Source organism: Osmerus eperlanus, chromosome 27, assembly GCF_963692335.1.
Source record: "Osmerus eperlanus chromosome 27, fOsmEpe2.1, whole genome shotgun sequence".
NCBI lineage: Eukaryota > Metazoa > Chordata > Actinopteri > Osmeriformes > Osmeridae > Osmerus > Osmerus eperlanus.
The window spans coordinates 1,782,138-1,802,137 of record NC_085044.1 but is presented as its reverse complement, the minus strand read 5'-3'; the positions used below and the strand labels follow the sequence as shown (position 1 = coordinate 1,802,137).

General features: G+C 48.7%; 1 protein-coding gene across 1 annotated transcript in view; it reads left to right on the top strand.

Annotated features, from left to right (window-relative positions):
- Positions 1-14,405, top strand: part of fstl4 (follistatin-like 4) — a 19,552-nt gene extending 5,147 nt beyond the window's left edge. The window contains 11 exon segments of the mRNA XM_062453001.1: positions 753-914; positions 4,721-4,803; positions 4,805-4,856; positions 5,284-5,310; positions 6,044-6,162; positions 6,826-6,895; positions 6,898-6,974; positions 7,853-7,960; positions 13,222-13,294; positions 13,297-13,330; positions 13,700-14,405. Of these exon segments, the coding sequence (XP_062308985.1) occupies positions 753-914; positions 4,721-4,803; positions 4,805-4,856; positions 5,284-5,310; positions 6,044-6,162; positions 6,826-6,895; positions 6,898-6,974; positions 7,853-7,960; positions 13,222-13,294; positions 13,297-13,330; positions 13,700-14,405 (1,511 nt within the window).
- The last annotated feature ends 5,595 nt before the right edge of the window (positions 14,406-20,000 follow it).

Sequence of the window (20,000 nt, the reverse complement as noted above, 5' to 3'; positions counted from 1 at the left end):
GGATTTCATAAACACAGTCCGTCCTCTTAACAAGCACAAGCATCATTATTTCTGCACACGCGCACACACACACAACACTTGAGTTGATTCCAAGCTGAGCTGGCTGTTGATTCCTGCTGTGTGTGTGTGTGTGTCTGTGTGTGTGTGTGTGTGTGTGAAGCCCTCCTTCAACCTGCATCAGCATTTGGCTTAATAGTTTTTGCACACATATGCACTCCCCCCCCCCCCGTACAGACACGGGGGGGGGGGAGTGAGCCCACACACTCGCATACGGCAAACATATACAATAATACACACACACACACAAGTACACACACACACGTGCAAACACTAGCAAATGAGGATTAGCTCTCTCCTTTGACGACGAGGAAGAACAGAGGAGGACAGGAAATACCCTTGCTCTCCTGCATCCGAACACAGACATCCTGTCTGGGGCTGTTGTTTCACTGCAGACAGATGCAGAGACAGAATAGTGCCGGAATTATTTCCAATTAACGCAGTACAATAGGGGTGATTGTGTTGTGTTTGCTAGGAGGGATTTAGGCTAATTGAAAAACGATACAGCTGCATCTGAGACCTTCAGCTGAAGTGTGTGTGCGTGCGTGTGTGCTGTGGCTGTATTTCTCTAACTGCTCTCGTGTGTGTGTGTACCTTTGTGTGTGTGCGTGTGTGTGCTTCTGTGCTGTGGCTGTATTTCTCTAACTGCTCTCTTATGTGTGTGTGTGTGTGTGTGTGTGTGTGTGTGTATGCAGTCCCCCCGGTCATCCTGGTGTACCCTGAGACGCAGGCCCAGGAGCCGGGCGTGTCAGCCAGCCTGCACTGCCATGCGGACGGCATCCCCAACCCCAGACTGCTCTGGCTGAAGAACGGCCTGGACCTACTGCCCCACGCCTCCAAACAGCTCTCCCTCATCGGTGAGGAACCTGTGTGTGTGGGGGGGGGGAGGGGGGGGAGACAAGGGGAGAGAGGGAGGGAGGTAGGGAGAAAGAGATGGAGGGAGAGAGACTGTACACGCCGTGTGTGTGGTGGGGGTAGATAGGGAGGGAGACAGAGAGAGAGAGATGGGGAGGGAGACAGAGAGAGAGAGATGGGGAGGGAGGGGGAGATATACCGTACATTGATGCATGCTACTCCATGTTGTGGACTGTCTATTTTGGTTAGCTCAAGGGAGGTTAACGCAACTACTCACCTGTTTTATTAGGTGAGGATTTAGGAGGTGTGTGTGTGTGGGGGGGGGAGCAAGCCTGCTAGTACAGAAAGTTAGCATGGATGTAGCGCTAGTCTAGATAGTTAGTGAGGATTCTTCACTAGTACAGATAGTAAGGATTCTTCACTAGTACAGATAGTTAGTAAGGATTCTTCACTAGTACAGATAGTAAGGATTCTTCACTAGTACAGATAGTTAGTGAGGATTCTTCACTAGTACAGATAGTAAGGATTCTTCACTAGTACAGATAGTAAGGATTCTTCACTAGTACAGATAGTAAGGATTCTTCACTAGTACAGATAGTAAGGATTCTTCACTAGTACAGATAGTAAGGATTCTTCACTAGTACAGATAGTAAGGATTCTTCACTAGTACAGATAGTTAGTGAGGATTCTTCACTAGTACAGATAGTAAGGATTCTTCACTAGTACAGATAGTAAGGATTCTTCACTAGTACAGATAGTAAGGATTCTTCACTAGTACAGATAGTAAGGATTCTTCACTAGTACAGATAGTAAGGATTCTTCACTAGTACAGATAGTTAGTGAGGGGGGGGAGTACAGATAGTTAGTGAGGATTCTTCACTAGTACAGATAGTTAGTAAGGATTCTTCACTAGTACAGATAGTTAGTGAGGATTATTCACTAGTACAGATAGTTAGTAAGGATTCTTCACTAGTACAGATAGTTAGTGAGGATTCTTCACTAGTACAGATAGTTAGTATGCATAGGAGATACAATAGACAGTCATTAGTATGGAGGGCTAGCTAGTACAGATAGTTAGTATGGAGGAGACAGCAGAGAGAGGGCTGGACCCCTGCAGGTTCCTTCTCCGTAGGGAGAAGGAACCTCTCCCTACGGAGAACCTCTCCCTACGGAGAACCTCTCCCTACGGAGAACCTCTCCCTGCAGGGAGACAGGAGCTAGCGGAGGAGAGAAAGGAAGCGAAAGTGAAAAGAAGAAATGAAAGGGAGGAGGGAGATGGAGGAGAGGAGGAGGTGTAGGAGGAGAGGAGAAGGTGTAGGAGGAGAGGAGAGGAGGTGTAGGAGGAGAGGAGGAGGAGAGGTGGAGGAGGAGAGGTGTAGGAGGAGAGGAGGAGGAGGAGGAGAGGAGGTGTAGGAGGAGAGGAGGAGGTGTAGGAGGAGAGGAGGTGTAGGAGGAGAGGAGGAGGTGTAGGAGGAGAGGAGGTGTAGGAGGAGAGGAGGAGGTGTAGGAGAGAGGAGGAGGAGGAGAGGAGGAGGTGTAGGAGGGAGAGGAAGTGTAGGAGAGAGGAGGAGAGAGGAGGAGAGAGGAGGAGGTGAGAGGAGATGAGAGGAGGAGTGAGGAGGAGAGAGGAGGAGTGATGAGGAGGAGAGAGGAGGAGGTGAGGAGGAGGGGAGGAGGAGAAGAGAGGAGGAGTGAGGAGGAGGAGAGAGGAGGAGAGGAGGAGGAGAAGAGAGGAGGAGTGAGGAGGAGGAGGAGGAGAGGAGGAGAAGAAAGTAGGAGTGAGGAGGAGAGAGGAGGAGTGAGGAGGAGGAAGAGGACGAGGAGTGAGGATGAGTGAGGAGGAGGAGAGAGGAGGAGTGAGGAGGAGGAGAGAGGAGGAGTAGTGAGCATAGCAAGTGGGCTTAGAGACAGCTAGTCTCCCTCATGATGTCTGGCTTTGTAACAGAGTCCCTCGAGTGTGTTTAATTCAGCAAAATGAAAATTGATCAGACCGTAACTATGGATACCAGGTAATTAGAATGTTGGCGGCATCTAATGTGAAAAATTTCGACAATGCCAGAGATAACTTTCCCCTAAAGAGCACTTTAATTAAGCTTTTAACACAAATGAATACATTACATTTGTAACCAACAACACCATTTATTCAGCTAAAACATGTAAAGAATAATGAACTGTTATGTATACTGGGTGTAAATAGCCTAAAAATATTTAGTTAACTTTGATTATGTGACAAGTTTCCTCGGAATTCCAATTTAACATTCCTGTTGGAATCATTTCGTTCATGCTGGAATAAGTTTCTGTAGGCTACTTCGATGACATTGAGCAGAAATACTGTACATTTCTGTGTAGGCTACCGTACAATACAGAGAGAATTGTTTGTGTTAGGCAGAGCAGTCGTAGTTCCAGCAACCCCTGCATCTCTTCACTGTCTGGGTCGTGAAAGCGTTTCACAGACTCCCTCGCCGGCGTTCACACGGAGATCCACCGCGTCAGATCAAGAGAGACGGATCAAAGACGACTGGAGGGGGGAGAGGGGCGAGGGAGGAGATGGAGGGTGAGATGAGAGAGGTGGGAGAGGCGTTGACACATGATCTTCGACGCGGTGTGTGAAAGCTGGAGCTGACACCGACATGGCAGAGCGTCCCGCTGTGTTGTGAAGATCGTCAGTCTGTAGTGATCAAGGCAGGCGCGATGTGAGGGCCAGGTGATGAGGACGGGGGCCTACAGCACAAAGGGCTAGGCTAGGCGAGAAAGGTTGAAATACAGGTATGGCTAGGCTAAGCTAGGCTAGGTGAGAAAGGTTGAACTACAGGTATGGCTAGGCTAAGCTAGGCTAGGTGAGAAAGGCTGAACTACAGGTATGGCTAGGCTAAGCTAGGCTAGGTGAGAAAGGTTGAACTACAGGTATGGCTAGGCTAAGCTAGGCTAGGTGAGAAAGGTTGAACTACAGGTATGGCTAGGCTAGGCTAGGCTAGATAAGAAAGATTAGGCCATTGGTAAGGTAAGGTTAGGCTGTATAAGAAAGGTAAGGCTAGGATTGATTGTTAGGCTATGTTAAGAGTAGAGAGCTTGCTGTTTTGTGTGTCTGAATGGAAAGAATGATAATTTTTCTTAGCAACTGCTACACTAATACTAGCCTACAATACTGTAGATGTCCAAGGTCTCAGACATCCCAAGTCTCCCGGAAGTTCCGGGAGTCTCCTGCATTTCAATAGCGGCTCCCTGACGGCCGCAAATTCTATACAATCGGGATTTTTTATTTATAGCGACCGAGAGACGGTACGTGCTGATTGAGGGAGTAGATCATCCGTCTGGATTGCGTCCCGGGGGGGGGGGGGGGGGGGGGGGGGGAGGTCATCTCCATTGACCATCCTAATCAGGCAGACAGAAATCCTGTTAGCTTGGGAAGTAGTTTTTTTTGAGCTGTTCGCCAACTCTCTGAGGTTGTGCTCTGTGAGTCTGACGGCATGGATTTGTTTTAACTTCACCCTTAACCCTTCACTAAGACAGGATTTCTCATTTTCTTTCGAGTTCTGAGTTTGCAGAAAGTTTTGATATCTGAAGGACAGATGCAGAAGTCAGTTTAGAAAAGATGAGTTCACAGATTGCTCTGGGCGCTTTTCCATTCCTGAGGGAAATGTGCATCAAAGAATATGAAGAACATGCACCATTCTTTTTAGTTATTTATTTTCCTCTCTCCTGACGATTTCTTTCCTGTTCGTCCTCTCCTCTCAATTTTCCTCTCCTATTTTCATCCCCTCTTTCCATCCCTCCCTCCCTCCCTCCCTCTCCCTCCCTCCCTCCCTAGCCAATGGCAGTGAGCTCCATATCAGCAGTGTGAGGTACGAGGACACAGGAGCCTACACGTGCATCGCCAAGAACGAGGTGGGCTGTGGACGAGGACATCTCCTCGCTGTTCGTGGAGGACTCCGCCCGGAAGACACGTACGTCTGCGGGGGGTCTCGAACCGTTGAAATGTTTTTAAAAAAAATATATATTACCATGCACGGTTGTTTTGGATGGTTCCAAGGGTGTTTAGAACCTTTACAACTATTGAGGTTTAACATTTTTAATCAGTGTGCTAGAAACTTTACTCATACTCTCTGTGTCTGTCTGAATCTGTCTCTCCCTCCCTCTCTCTCTCTCTGTCTCTCTCTGTCTCTCTCTCTCTGTCTCTCTCTGCCTCTCTCTGTCTCTCTCTCTGTCTTTCTCTCTCTCTCTCTCTCTCTCTCTCTCTCTCTCTCTCTCTCTCTCTCTCTCTCTCTCTCTCTCTCTCTGTCTCTCTCTCTCTCTCTCTCTCTCTCTCTCTCTGTCTCTCTCTCTGTCTCTCTCTCTGTCTCTCTCTGTCTCTCTCTCTGTCTCTCTCTGCAGTTGCAAACATTCTTTGGCGAGAGGAAGGTAAGAGTGTGCTCTGGGCCCTGGCAGTGTCTCTGAGAGAGTATTCAACACAGACACGCTTGCTGTCAGAGAGCTGGAACGTTACCTTGCTCTACAGCTTGCGTTGATTCACCCTGTCAACACTCGAGTGTTGATTGCTCCTCGTTATCACTGCCTGTGTGTGCGTGTGTTTTTTTTACCTGACAGCTTTACCACAGTCACGCCTTCGTAAATGTCCATCCAGAACCGATGTTGTCTAATCACCAGATGTTATTTACGCACACGGGTCCGAGGTCCACATAAACACTCATCTTCTGTCTCTACTCAGTGTGTGTGTGTGTGTGAGTGTGTGTGTGTGTGTAGGGAGTCAGATGGCTGAGTGGTGAGGGAGTCAGGCTAGTCATCTGAAGGTTGCCAGTTCGATTCCCAGCCGTGCCAAATGACGTTGTGTCCTTGGGCAAGGCACTTCACCCTACTTGCTTCGGGGGGAATGTCCCTGTACTTACTGTTTGCTAAATGACTAAATGTAAATGTGTGCCGTCTGGATCCTGAGGTGCTTCTTAGAGAAGCAGACATATCATTAACAGGCCTCTGTCGTCAAGATGGCCGTCAGCCGCTGAGTTAGCGTGTCCACAAGGCGTCTCTGAGTCGCTCGGACGCCCCGCGGGTCCACTCGTGCGTCTGGTTCTTCTGTCTTTTCCGTCCTGTGTGTGTTGAGTTTTTCCGGTATGTTCTGTGTTCTCCGGGTTCTCAGGGCTGAGCGTGGGCAACTTGTTCTACGTGTTCTCCGACGAGGGCGTCACAGTCCTGCAGCCCGGCGAGTGTGAGATACGCCGACGCATCAAGAGAACTGAGAGGATCGTAGCTAGCTATGTAAGTCTGCCAGACTACACTCTGGAGGACAGTGTGTGTGTGTGTGTGTGTGTGGCTTGTGTGCATGTTTGTGTGTGTGTTCAGCGTCTACAAAAAGCCTTGATTTAAAACCTCAACCTATAAAGCGTTCCTTATTTAAACGCCTACTTCTGTAAACGGAGGAATGCAGGTTATTGTCAACACGTAGAACAGGATTATTAATCCCATTACTGATCAGTGGGTGTCACACCTTAGCAGTCACCCCCTCCCTCCCCTCCCCACACACCTCACCCCCCTGCTCCATAATACAGTGCTGAACAAGCCTCTCCTGAAACAATGGGCTTCAGATGGTGCTAGCTGCTTGTATCTCTGACTGATCTCACTTTTACAGATTGCTGTAATTGTATTATGGATCGATACAAACTCAATGAGCCACAAGACTGCTTTACAGATTGCTGTAATTGTATTATGATCGATACAAACTCAATGAGCCACAAGACTGCTGGTAGATGCTGTGAACAGCATTTTCACTACTGCAGGGAGGAGGGAGGGAGGGACTGTTTTAGAGTTTCGACTTCAGCTTAGTGTATTATATTAAGGATCACTGTATTTGTTTCTGCATGAATTGCAAAAATGAAAATTACAGGTTGTTATGTCCCCCCCTGCCCCCCCCTGCCCCCCCAGGAGGAGATGTGTCCTAAGAGCGAGGGCGTGCAGGCCCAGCGGTGCGTGTGGTCGTCTGCGGTCAGTGTGAGGGACGCTACGTCTACGTGACCCAGCCCCTCCACAACCGCCTGCTGCTCATCGACACCCAGACCCAGAGGGTGGTGCAGGTAGGAGAGGGGAGGAGGGAGGTGCTGGGGGAGGGGAGGAGGGAGGGAGGGTGGTGCAGGTAGGAGGGGGAGGGTGGTAGGATGGCAGACACAGGCTCAGAGAATGAGGCAGAGAGGCGGGCAAGATGAAGGAGGGATGAACAGAGAAGGAAGGAGGGGTGGAGAGTGTGGGCTCCAGGTTTGGCAAGAGGGATGAAGGGAAGGAAGGATTGATGGATGAAAGAAAAAGGGAAGGAGAGAGCAATAGAGTCTCCTGAAACGAACGGTAATTGACTTGTGTGTGTAGAAGGAGATAGGGAGGGTTAGAAAGAAGAGAGATAAAGAGAGAGAGAAGGAGGGGAAGAGAGGATATCGTTGACACCAGTGACACCAGAGATCGGTTGCTCGAGCCATTAATGGTTCACTGACCCTGGACAGCCGCTGGCTGAATGACAGTGGTTCAGCACCTTCCAACCCTTCCTTCCCATCTTCCCTCCCCCCTCCCTCCCTCCCTCCCTCCCCTCATCTGAGGGCTGTGGACTGCTGGCTGACCAGTGGAGAGGAGAACCATCCTACTGAGTGCTGTCTCTCCTGTCTCTCTCTACAGGGTGGGAGGGGTGTGTGGGTGTGAAGGGGGGGGGGGGTAACCGGTTCAAGAGAGCGGATAATTGATTGTGTTTGTTCATTGTTGACAATGCTCCACACCCGAGGTTGAACATTGAGTCACTCTCTCCACCTCTCCATCCCACTCTCTCCACCTCTCCACCTCTCCATCCCACTCTCTCCATCTATCCCTCCCTCTATCCTTTCACCCCTCTATTCTCTCTCAAACCGTCTCTCTCCTTCCTCTCTCTCACCTCCATCCATCTCTGTCCTCTCTCCCCCCCCCTTTCCCCCAGGCTGTGAAGACTGATCCAGTACCAATGAAGCTGCTTTATGACAAGTCACATGACCAGGTCTGGGTGCTGAGCTGGGGCAACATGCAGAAAACACACCCCACCCTGCAGGTGATGGAGCTTGTGTGTATACATATGTGTTCTTGTGTGTGTGTGTGTGTGTCACGTTTGAGTGTGTGTGTATGTGTGTGTGTGATTCTCTCAGGGCAGGGGTGTAAGGGACTGCACACATGAGATGATTACAGGTGTTTCAGCTTCCAGGGGGACTGGGCTACGTGCTGCGACGTGTGTGTATTCCTGAGAGATGGTTATCGTGGTGTTTATTGAAGGAGGCACCATGAGGCAAGCTGACAAGCAGCTATGGACTCACAGCATGTTTATAATCACAGAGGAATCCCATTGGAGCGTGAGTGTGTGTCTAGGGAGTCAGGTGGCTGAGCGGTTAGGGAATCAGGCTAGTAATCTGAAGGTTGCCAGTTCGATTCCCGGCTGTGTCAAATGACGTTGTGTCCTTGGGCAAGGCACTTCACCCTACTTGCCTCAGGGAAAATGTCCTGTACTTACTGAAAGTTGCTCTGGATAAGAGTGTCTGCTAAATGACTAAATGTAAATGTGTGTGTGTGTGTATGTAAGTAGCCCACTGTTTAGGACACCACAGGCTTGGAATAGAGGACAGTGAAGGAAGGAAGAATAAAGGAAAGAAAGAGAGAGAGAAAGGCGTCTCTTTCCGAGACTAAATGATTTTCCACTCATTGAAATCCTTGTTCAGACTGCTGAAACCCTCTCTAATGGCGCTGTGTTATTCCTGCCAATTCATCCAGAAGCCCTCGAAATCAAACACGGACGCTCTCTGTTTAGGCTGTTTCATCCTCTTTTTTCAGGGGGAAGGAGTGCGTGGGGAGGAGGACGGTGGGGGAGGGGGTGGGGGAGGGGGTGGAAGTGGTTCGATGATAATGAATAATTACCGAACGGGGCATGAATCACTCCAGAATGCAATCGTGGGCCTGGCCGTGACTCTGCCGCTGGGTGTGTGAAGCCACAGATAAATGACTTGATAATGTCATTATCGTCTGCTAGGCAGGTAGCTGACCTGAGGACAGGCAGACAGTCAGGGGCCTGGGGCCACATCCCTGCTCTCTCTCTTACACACACACACACACACACACACACACACGCACTCATACACACACACTCTCACACACACACTCTCTTACACACACACACAGAGGGACACGTCAAATAAGCAGCTTTTTAATAGCTCCATATCCCTAATCAAACACCCTGGGGCGATTGTCAATTCATTAGGTCGGAGAAATGGAAGGAGAGTGGTGAGAGGGAGGGAGGGAGAGTGAAGAGAAAACAAGAGGATTGAGATAAGAGGGGAGAAGGGAGAGATGGAGGGAGAAATAAAAAGATGGAGAGAGAAGGGAGTGAAGAGGGAATATTGAATGCATTAGCTTCCCTTAAGAAACTCACCCCCCACTCTTGTCAAAAGCTTTCTATATACACCCACAGGAACACAACACGCACAGACAAACACAGAGAAACACACACACACACAGAAACGCACACACACGGGAACACACACACACGCACACAGGAGCGGTGGAGTGATCACAGCAGTGTGGCTCTCTTTTAACAAGCAGGGCTGTTGCAACAACCTGAAACTCCCCCTCCACAACACCACGCCGCCTCAGCCAGCACGCTGCAACAGGGACGACGCAACGCAACATGACAAGATCACTTTATTTGACGTCATGTTTGACGTCATGTTTGACGTCATGTTTTCATTTCTCCCCATGCATCATCTCTTGGCAGATATGGATCTCCTTCCTGTCTCAAAGGATGTGAGGATGAAGGAAGGGAGGAGAGATGAAGGATAGGAGGGATGAGGGAGGGATAAGAGGAGGGATGAGGATAGGAGGAGAGATGGAAAGAGGGATGAAGGGAGGGATGAGGGAGGCAGGTGACCTGCTGGCGTAAGGTTGAGACAGCTTCTTGGTCCCAGTGAAACGTTTCAGACTAATTATACTCGAGTGATATTACATAATTGCACATGGGTGATATTACATGATTACACATTAGTGAGATTCCGTAATTATACATTAGTGATGTTCCAAGGAAGCTCATTACCTCTCTGCTCATAGTCCTGAGAACTGGAATCATGACCTTTTTAATCAAGGCCTCTCATCGCTCTGCCCAAGGCAAGACTTGGGGGGTATCTGTTTATCGAACGCAGACGGATGCTGGGGTGGGGGTGGTGATTCTACACTGCAGAGGAAGGCGAGGAAAGCCACAGTGAGACTTGTCTTCTTCTGTGGTGCGCTGGCTCCCCGTCCCCTGCTGGGGCCCCGCCCCCTGCTGGGGCCCCGCCACCTTCTGGGGCCCCGCCCCTGCTGGGGCAGGGTGATGGCGTAGAGACAGGAGGAAGCGCTCCATGCAGACTCCTGATGAGTTTAACGTCCTGCTCGGCTTCTTAAAGAAATCATCTCCGCCTCACCGCCCTTGTCAGTGTTTATCTGGGTTCCTCAAACAAGGAGTATCTCTCTCTCTGTTCCTGTCTCTATCTTTCTCAGTTTCTCTCTCTCTTCCTTTCTCCCCCTCCCTTGCTCTCAATCTCTGCTTCTCCTTCTCTTTTCTACCTCTCTCCCTCTCGCTCTGTCTATCTCTGTCTCTCTCTACCTCTCTCCCTCTCGCTCTGTCTATCTCTGTCTCTCTCTACCTCTCTCCCTCTCGCTCTGTCTATCTCTGTCTCTCTTTACCTCTCTTCGTCCATGTCCTCCCTCCCTCGCTCTCTCTCTCTCTTTCTCCTTCTCTCTACTCCCCTCCTTCCCTCCCTCTCTCCCTCCCTCCCTCTCAGCGGGTCGCTGTTTCAGCAGAATCTGAATTCAGAGCGTTAGAACCGTGAGCAGGGGCCCTCCTGGAGCTCTTCTGCTGTTGAGGAGTTCCACTCCCCAGCAGGGCGCCCGCTCAGAGAGCGCCCCCTCGCCCCATTGGCTGCGTTCGGCACTCCCACCCCGACTTCCTGTCCTCCCCTCTGCGGTAACGCAAGGTGACGCAAGCGGACGGGGGGGCGGGGCCCGGACTCCAGGAAGTGGCGCCGGGGGAGGCTGTTTGAGGCCTCAGGCCTGCTGAGGAGGGCGGGGGAGGGGGGGAGCTCCGCCTCGTCGTCTCCACGGCAACCCCCGACGCAGACATCCCAGAATAACAGCCCCTTATCAGAGCCGGGACTAAGGGCCCGTGTCTCAGGGACCAGGGCTGGGCTGTAAATACTGCAGGATCTGGTAGATGTGTATCTGGGAGACGATGTGGACGCCTGCAGGGAGCTGCTGTTCTCCTGGTGCTCTCTCACAGCTGATAGGGAGCTGCTGTTCTCCTGGTGCTCTCTCACAGCTGATAGGGAGACGCGATAGTGTGTATTTCTATGAGAGATGAGGCCGTGTTCTCCCAGTAGAAACACCCCTGGGGAAGGTGTGTACGCAGGCACAGATGTCACAGCAGAAGCCGGCTTATTGGGTGTGCTTTGCCTACGGCAAGGGCACAACCTTTGTTCTCTCACATATATATTATTATTATTCTTTATGCCCCCCTAAAACTCAGTCAATATTTGGCCTACATAGACAAAGTAGGTGTCAAAAGTTTCGTTTTGGTAGCGATTGAGTTGCTTCTATTGGAATTTACGTTCCGTTGCATGGTTTAGGCTGAAGTTAAGTTTTTGTGGCGAAAAGTGAAGCTAACGGTGGCTAATTTGCTAGCCACAGTCACTGACGTTACTAACGTCACTACGTCACTAACGTCACGAAAACACGCGTGACTACCTTTGGCAGAACATTCGTTTCGCATCTGCTAACTTGGGGGATAGCTAGGCTAACTATAGCTTTACTGCAAGGCAGCTGCAGAAACGCCACAAGCAAAGAGGCCAGGGTGATAACTATTTACTCATTTCACTTTGTGATATGACACACAATTGTCATGTGTAATGTACAGTATAAGCTGATATTATTAAGGAAGTACATCAACTTTTGGAAACAGTAGTCTACTATTTCACTGAAGTATTAGCATCATGACATTAGCCTGTGTTGCCCGGGCAACACATACTACAGTAGTCTATGATGTAGCGTTATCTGTTTTCAATCGTTAAAATAAACATTCCTCACATATACATTTTCGTTGTAGGGTTTATTCTGACATTAGTAAACGATTTGTTGGTGAAATTACCATTACCTGTGGTTTCAAACCAGTGTAGCTCACTGCAACGCTGTAGCTTACGTGAGACACACTACAAAAACATCTACACTACACAGCTGTTTAGGAAGTCAAACGGCGACAGAACATGTTCGGCACTCCCCTTACTTAAATCAAAAGTCTATCTAACTACTAACCTGAACTTCATTGCCACAGCCTAAACGTTGTCAATCTGTTCATGAAAATAATTAATTTCATCTTAAACCGTTACAACGGAACGTTAAATCCAATTCAACCAACGCAATCGCTACCAAGACGAACACAGTAGTCTAGTACTGTACAGTAGTACAATTTACCGGGGCAGCTTCTCCACACAGGGCTATATCGCATTTTGCGTTGTTACTGACAATGATCGCTACCAGTGAGCTTTTTATGAATGAGCGATTTTCCACTAAATAAATGTCAAGCTTATTTACGTTTTGGGGGCATATTTTCAGTTAGCAGATGGTACTGTTTGAATCGCGATTCCATCTTCTACTGCCGGGTAACGTCGTAGAATAATCTTCAGGGGTTCTTTATTAATGAATGAATGCAATGAGTAGGCTAAATGCCTGAAAATATCATGAGAAGGGAAAAACTTAAAATGACGTTTAAATCATAGAGATTAGGTCAATTTTTACACCGGTCTGCCCAATTTATTCGTTTTGTTTCAACGATGAGGCTGCCTCTTGCAGGGGAAATGAGAAGACATCTATTTCATTCTACACTTCACTCGTATTTTCTGTTGTAAATGAGCAGCAAAAAAAAAATGCTTTTAAATCGTTGTCATCTTTATAAATAATAAGTATGCATTTTTATATAAAATATACAGAAATATCAGTTGTAAAAATGTCATTCAAAAACGGACCCCTGTGCAACCGACGCAAGCAAGCACACCCTACAATTTCCCCAGAAATTGTACCCTCTCTAGTTATCTATATACAGTGTTATCTACGGATATAGTTTATATGCAGTATGTTATCTATAAATACAAGATGTTTACAATTTCTCCCATCCCTGGTGAACAGGCTGAGCTAGGCAGTACTGGTTTAGTCTGTGCTGACAAACGTTCTACCACTGTTAACTCTCTAATCCTGACTCTCTGACCTGTGACCTCTAACCCTGAATGTGTGTGTGACCTGTGTCAGGTGATCACTCAGGCCAACACGGGGGAGACTCACCGTTGCGTCAGAGCCCCCTTCCAGAGGGTGGACGACATCTTCATCCCCCCACCAACCTTATCATCACACATGTGAGGTAGGCCAGGCGCTCACCTTGCGCGGCCCGCGCCCCTGCATCACACACACACACCTGTACACACACACACACAGAGACAAGCAGGCTATCACACTCGCGCACACACACAGACATAAACCCTCATCTCTCCTCCTCTCCTCCTCCTCCTCTCTCCTCTCTATCCTCCTCTCTCCTCCTCTCCTCCTCCTCTCCTCCTCTCTCCTCCTCCTCTCCTCTCCTCTCTCTCCTCCTCTTCTCCTCCTCCTCTCCTCTCTGTCCACTCCTCTCTCTCCTCCTCTCCTCTCTCTCTTCTCTCTCCTCCTCTCCTCTCTCTCCTCTCCTCTCTCTCCTCTCCTCTCTCTCCTCCTCCTCTCCTCCTCCTCTCCTCAGGTTTGGTTTTGTGTTCCTCAAGTCCGAGCCGGCGGTCCACAAGATCGACCTGGAGACGTTCCACCGCGTGAAGACCATCAGCCTGAAGAACTACAGCTGCATTCCCATTAGCATGGCCTATACGCACCTGAGTGGCATCTACTTCGTCCAATGCCAAGCCAGGGTGGGTTCCTTAGCCCCGCCCCAGCTGCTCATTGACAGCGTGACGGACGCTGTGATTGGCCCCAACCTCAACATCTCGGGGCGGGCCTTCGTCTCCCCGGACGGCCGCTACGTGGTGACCCCGGACCGGCGCAGGTCAAAGGTCAGAGTCCAGACGGTGTCGTTCCAGGGGGAGCTGAGCCTGACGCTGGAGCTTGCCGCCAGCGCCGTCCCCGTGTCTGACCTGGTCTTCCAGCCCTCCTTCACGGAGGCCAACCAATACCTGCTGGTGGCGTCTTCCACCTCCGGAACAAACCTCCTCTTCTCCGACCTGTCCTCGGGCCGCTCTGAGGTGCTCCGGAGCCTCAAGGAGCCCCTGGGGCCCCAGGCCTGGCCCTGGGGGGGCCCCAACAGGGCGGTGGTCTCCAGCGGGCTGTTCGGACAGTTCCTGGTGACGCCGTCGGCGGAGTCGCTGTTTGTCCTAGACGGTCAGAGGAGGACACCTCACTGCGAGGTGTCCGGCGTGACGGGGGGGAACACCGTGGTGTGGGTGGGGGAGGTATGAGGGGGAGACGAACAGGGGAGGAGGAGGAGGAGGAGGAGAGGGAGGAAGAGGAGATCAGGCCAAAACACTTGATGTGTTGTGTGTGGTGGGACTGTAAACTGTGTGGACTGGACCCTGGGACTGAGAGAGAAGATGAGACTGTCTCGCTAATTGTAACAAACGTACACGCACACACACACGCACACACACTCACACACACAGACGAAATGAGTCATAAAAAAAGGAGAAAAAAAATGTTAAGAAAAAGCTATAGTGTATTCCTGCTGGAGGTGGTTGTGTCTGGAACATTCAGTGCAACAGTGATCTGCGTGCACTTCCTGTGTGGAGGAGCTGCACTTCCTGTGTGGAGGAGCTGCACTTCCTGTGTGGAGGAGCTGCACTTCCTCCTTCCTGTCACTGCAACGGAACATCAGAATGAGAAACAATGACATTTTGAAAAACAAACTATGCACAATGCTCACTTTTTTAGACTAAAACGCTTCTCCCCCTCCACCACCCTCCCCCTCCACCCCCCTCCACCCCCCTCCACCACCCTCCCCCTCCACCCCCCTCCACCCCCCTCCACCACCCTCCCCCTCCACCCCCCTCCACCACCCTCCCCCTCCACCCCCCTCCACCACCCTCCCCCCCCCTCCACCACCCTCCCCCTCCACCACCCTCCACCACCCTCCCCCTCCACCCCCCTCCACCACCCTCCCCCTCCACCCCCCTCCACCACCCTCCACCACCCTCCCCCTCCACCCCCCTCTCCCTCCACCCCCCTCCACCACCCTCCCCTTTTCAAGATGCTTGTTGTTCACTAAGTCACTCCACCAGTCGTTCGTTCGTCGCTATGTTTGTCCGGATCACAATCCCTAAAATCACGACTTTCTTCGTTCGCGCTATCGGCTTCTCGTGGAGGTTTTCATCTCAAACCGGTCGACTTCCTTCGTTTGCATCCTGTCAGTCTTAAGAACTCACATTTCAGCGTGGTCGTAGCGGACTATGGATGTTATACTAGATTAGCGCACCAACTGAGGATGTAATTGTACAAAGACTTCACGAGGTAGGATTTCCCCCTTTAACACTGTATCTACGACATCCACTTCTGCCTGGCCTCTGGTTGTTTTTAGGCGTCTTGACAGAAAATGTGGTAGCTGTAGGTGTTGCAGACACATCCCAACCTGCAGAGACTCATTTCCGGGAGGTGGCCCCCCCCCCCCCCCCCCGGGACCCAATCAGGACGCGCGATATGCACCTGTTTCGACCATATATGACCATTGCACAGTCTCGCGCTCGCTCTCAATACAAAATCCCCCAGATTGTAGAGCATTTGCGGGCGTCCAGGAGCCGCTATTGAAATGCGGAAGTCTCCCGGAACTTCCGGGAGACTTGGGATGTCTGGTGTTGTGCACCGTGTCCCTGTAACAAACCAAGAAGGAAACTATTGAATGCCGTGCTAATCTGCTCATAACGTTACGTTGCCTAGCCTCGAGTGTAGCTCAATTCTAAACTTTACAACTCGCCGACAAAGTCACAACAGATTTATTACCTCTAAGGTTGCCTCATCCAAGGTTCGTGCTTGGTGATTTTGATGGGGGTTTTCGCTGCCTGAAACCCAATTTGTCTCGAAAACCTGGCGGATCCACTGGCTAAATCAAATACTTGACGTTGTCTTTTAAACCACTGTTGACCTGAGGAAAGCACTGATGTAATTAGCCTCACAGTGGAGGAACAGATCTGTACAAATTCTGTGACCAATTGTTCATCCATCATGGGAAACATACTTAAAACTACATTTCAAGAATAACCTATTGATTGAGACACTATTGTACCAGCCAGCCTAACTTTAAAGGTATTCTTGTAAACGTGCAAACAAAACACAAGCTGTATGCAATGGAAATTGGGCCTCCACAACACAATTTATCTTCAGAACCTTTATATCACACAGGATCACCTACGGTAACACTATATATACCTGTGAAATTGTCACATTTCCGCCCCCTGACTGTCACTTAACTTCCTTTTGTCACATGCGCTGTATCCATAATTTACCTGTTCATAAAATGGCCGCCATTCCTAAAATGGCCGCCATTCCTAAAATGGCCGCCATTCCTAAAATGGCCGCCATTCCTAAAATGGCCGCCGTCCTGAACCTGTTGGTGTTATAGACATTAGAGACACTGTTGTAGATAACATTGTTCTTGCTTAGAACACATACAGACAAGAAACTGTACAGTTTTATTTATGCATTTTGTGTGTTCTGGTTTATGAGGAAAATTTGTTTTGTAATAAAAGAAAGAAAAGAAAAAAGAAATAGAATAAAAAACAATCTAGTGACTAGAAGCAGTGGCATCACACATCACTCAAAACATAAAAAGATTCAGGGATAAATCTCACCCGACTCAACAATCTGCTTTTTAAAAATTAGGCCAAGAAGCATTGGCATCAAACCAGTTTGTTTTTCAGTGTTCCAGTTGCATCCCACCCATCATAGCTGATGTACATACACGCATTAACATCCACCATGCCGGACTTGTACCTTGTCATGAAGCGTAACATCCCATAATAACACCCAATCCTGTATCCAGAACCTTCGCACTGTCGACTTCATTGAATTTCAAGTCACACAACGCTTCTGTTTTCGTCATGAAATCTCTTTCCTGGTTAAAGACTTAGTCCCACTCATGGCACATGCATTCCTGAACACGAGGTTGGAGTGAGGTAAGGACATAGTATTAAATATGATAATAACATTTAAGATAACGTTGACCAGTCTCCCATCCCCCAAAACCTGTCGATAACCTATTTCATATTCTGTACAATCAATGTTATTTATCAAGTCCTGTATTGGCCTGAGTGTATAACTTTAAATCAACAAATATGATTGACAGTCCTTATTGGTTGAAGGGATTTGTCCATACGGATCATATATAAACTGCTTTGCTTCATCACACTTTGATTGAACTGTCTCTAGGTATCGTATTGGATCAGATATTTGACAGATATATTTTAATTAAATAGTTTTCAGATCAGCAATTAAAAGTATGTGACAAGTCGCTGTTAACCCCCCACAGGCCCTGTGTCAAAGTAAAAGTTTTGCGGTTATTTAAAGGTTTTAGTTACCTAGGTAACCGATAAAGGCTTGTAGCTGTGTCCGTTCGGGTTTTTTCTATGCAACTCATTTTCATCGTCAAGGCAATAACTGTTGTACGACATATTGTGTTTTTGTGAGATTTGTGTGATACGTCAATGTGCCAGCCCCTGTGTTTCAAACTGAGGGGGTTGGAATTTGTCCGCTTTTTGTTCTCCTAAGGGGCCGAGTACTGCTACGTAGATTATTCTTAAAACCTTCCTGTGGTCTTCTCTCAAACTGTGGAACAATTGTTGTCAATGTGTGTCCTTAGGTTACGTTACTCCTTGTCATGCATCAAATCTGCATTTCAGTGTTTCGTCTTTGCAAACTCCTTTGAAGAAAGCAACTCTGTTTTACATGATCAGATTTTTGCGTTGGCAACCATTTGACAGTACTATCGAAGTAATTCCAAACACTCAATATAAAAATGCTCCGTTTTGGAAAAATACTTTTGGCTCCTTTTAGAAAAAAAATATTGGTTGGTTAATATCTTGCAACATCCTTCTATGTGGATCCAACAATTATACCTCATGTCACCCAGTCACACCCAGCTCACCTGTAATGTATTTGAATTAGCATTGAGTGTAATAAGACGTTTGTTGTAAAGTGTTGCCAGGGGTGTACGTTTTACTTTCTTGAGTTTTTATAATAAAAAGGTAAAAATGGATCAGCAAGTGTCGTCATTCGCAACCGTCACGATCCGGTGTTCAACAGGCATGGTGTCTTTCATCATTCAAACAAATACTGTTTGTGAAAACAACAAGAAGCCGTCAACAATCTTGAAAAATTGATGCAGGTGTTGAGTCAAACAGGATGTCAACATAGAGACAGAGAACAAGATGGCTGACAGCAGTGATTCTCAACTCTGCTCCTTAGGGCCCACCACTATCCTGCATGTTCTAGAGGTTTCCCTGCTCTAACACACCTGATTCAGATGTATGGCTTGCTAACAAGCTCGGATAACGACCCAATCATGTGAATCAGGTGTGTTGGAGCAGGGAAACATCTAGGACAGTGGGCCCTGAGGACCAGGATTGAGGACTACCAGCCTTCAGTCATGTGTCGTGTGATTCAGTCATTCATCCCTGTCTGTCCTTCAGTTGACCTTTAAAGTGAGTAGTTCACAACCACGGCAGGAACCCAACACAACTCCTTCACGATGGATCTCCGATTCCGTCGTCGCTAGCGACCGTCATCGTGATGACGCCTTGTACCTGGGGAACGCCGTCATCGAGGCGGGATCTGTCCTTCGCCGGAGGTGAACGTTTAATGTGTTCACGTTTAATGTCTAACCGTCTCTGGAGGAGGGGATCCATACGGAATTGCTCCTCCCAAGGTTTCTTCCATTTTTTCTCCTCCAATTAGTTTTTCTGGGAATTTTTCCTTGTCTTCCTTGAGGGTTTAGGTTGGTTGAGGGGCAGTTCTATGGGCGTATGTGAAGCCCTCTGTGACATACTTGCATGTAAAAAGGGCTATACACATACATTTTATTTTATTTTGAATGTACAGCCTTCTGTGTTTCACATGCTCAGGAGTCCGTCTCCGTCAGTTACGCCGACATTCTGCTGACGGTCTGTCAATACACCTCTCTTATTCTGTCTGGTTTCATACCTCAGTCGGCAACTTTACAGAGGCTCAAACTGTAAGCGTTGGGATGCGGCCTGCCTCGATTACCCATGATTCAGTGCACCGCCGCGAGGAGGAAGGGGGGAGGATTCATCATGTGATCGTCAGTGACGGAGGAGGAACCGTTTAGGGAGAACCTGAGCGATGAAACTGTCTGTTCCCAAGGTCGAGGACTGAAACAGTTTGTTATTCCAGTTCAGCGTAGATCAATCACCATGTAACCACCAGCTATACCTGCCTACCATCACGGTTACTACCTTGCAGTAGCAGTGTTTAGTGTATTGCTGAGGAAGTATACACACAACCCTCTTAACACACACTAACCCTGTCCTCAATCCTCCATCCTTTGAAACCCTACAGTATATCTTCAGTAGTCCTCCTGGCGTAAGCAATACCTGCAGGTATGATTGAAATGTAGAATTGCTGGACTGTCTTTCTCCTTAAGAACTGTAAAGCACTTGATGTATTTTATTTGTTCTTCATGTTGTTTTCGAAGATTTCAACAGCAGACACTGGAGTGTCTCATTCATCTCGGGGTCTTTGATGTCACCGCAAAATGAAACGGGAGCGAAATCCGCCCAGACGACATGGGTCGATCGGCCGCTGAGATCTGAATAGTGTACCGCCACACGATAACAAGATTTGCCTTCAGAGCGCGAATGTCTCGGGGTGTGTTTGTTTCGGCCTGTCCTGGTTCTTTCTGTGGGTCGCTGCTCTATGTGTACGAGGGAAACCGCAATTATTCTCTCAGAGCAAACAGCACAGCGCCTGCTGTAAACACCGAATTACAGTTAAAGGCATACAGTATTACATCTTCATTAGGGCTGTGGAAGGCATGAATGAATGGCCTCTGT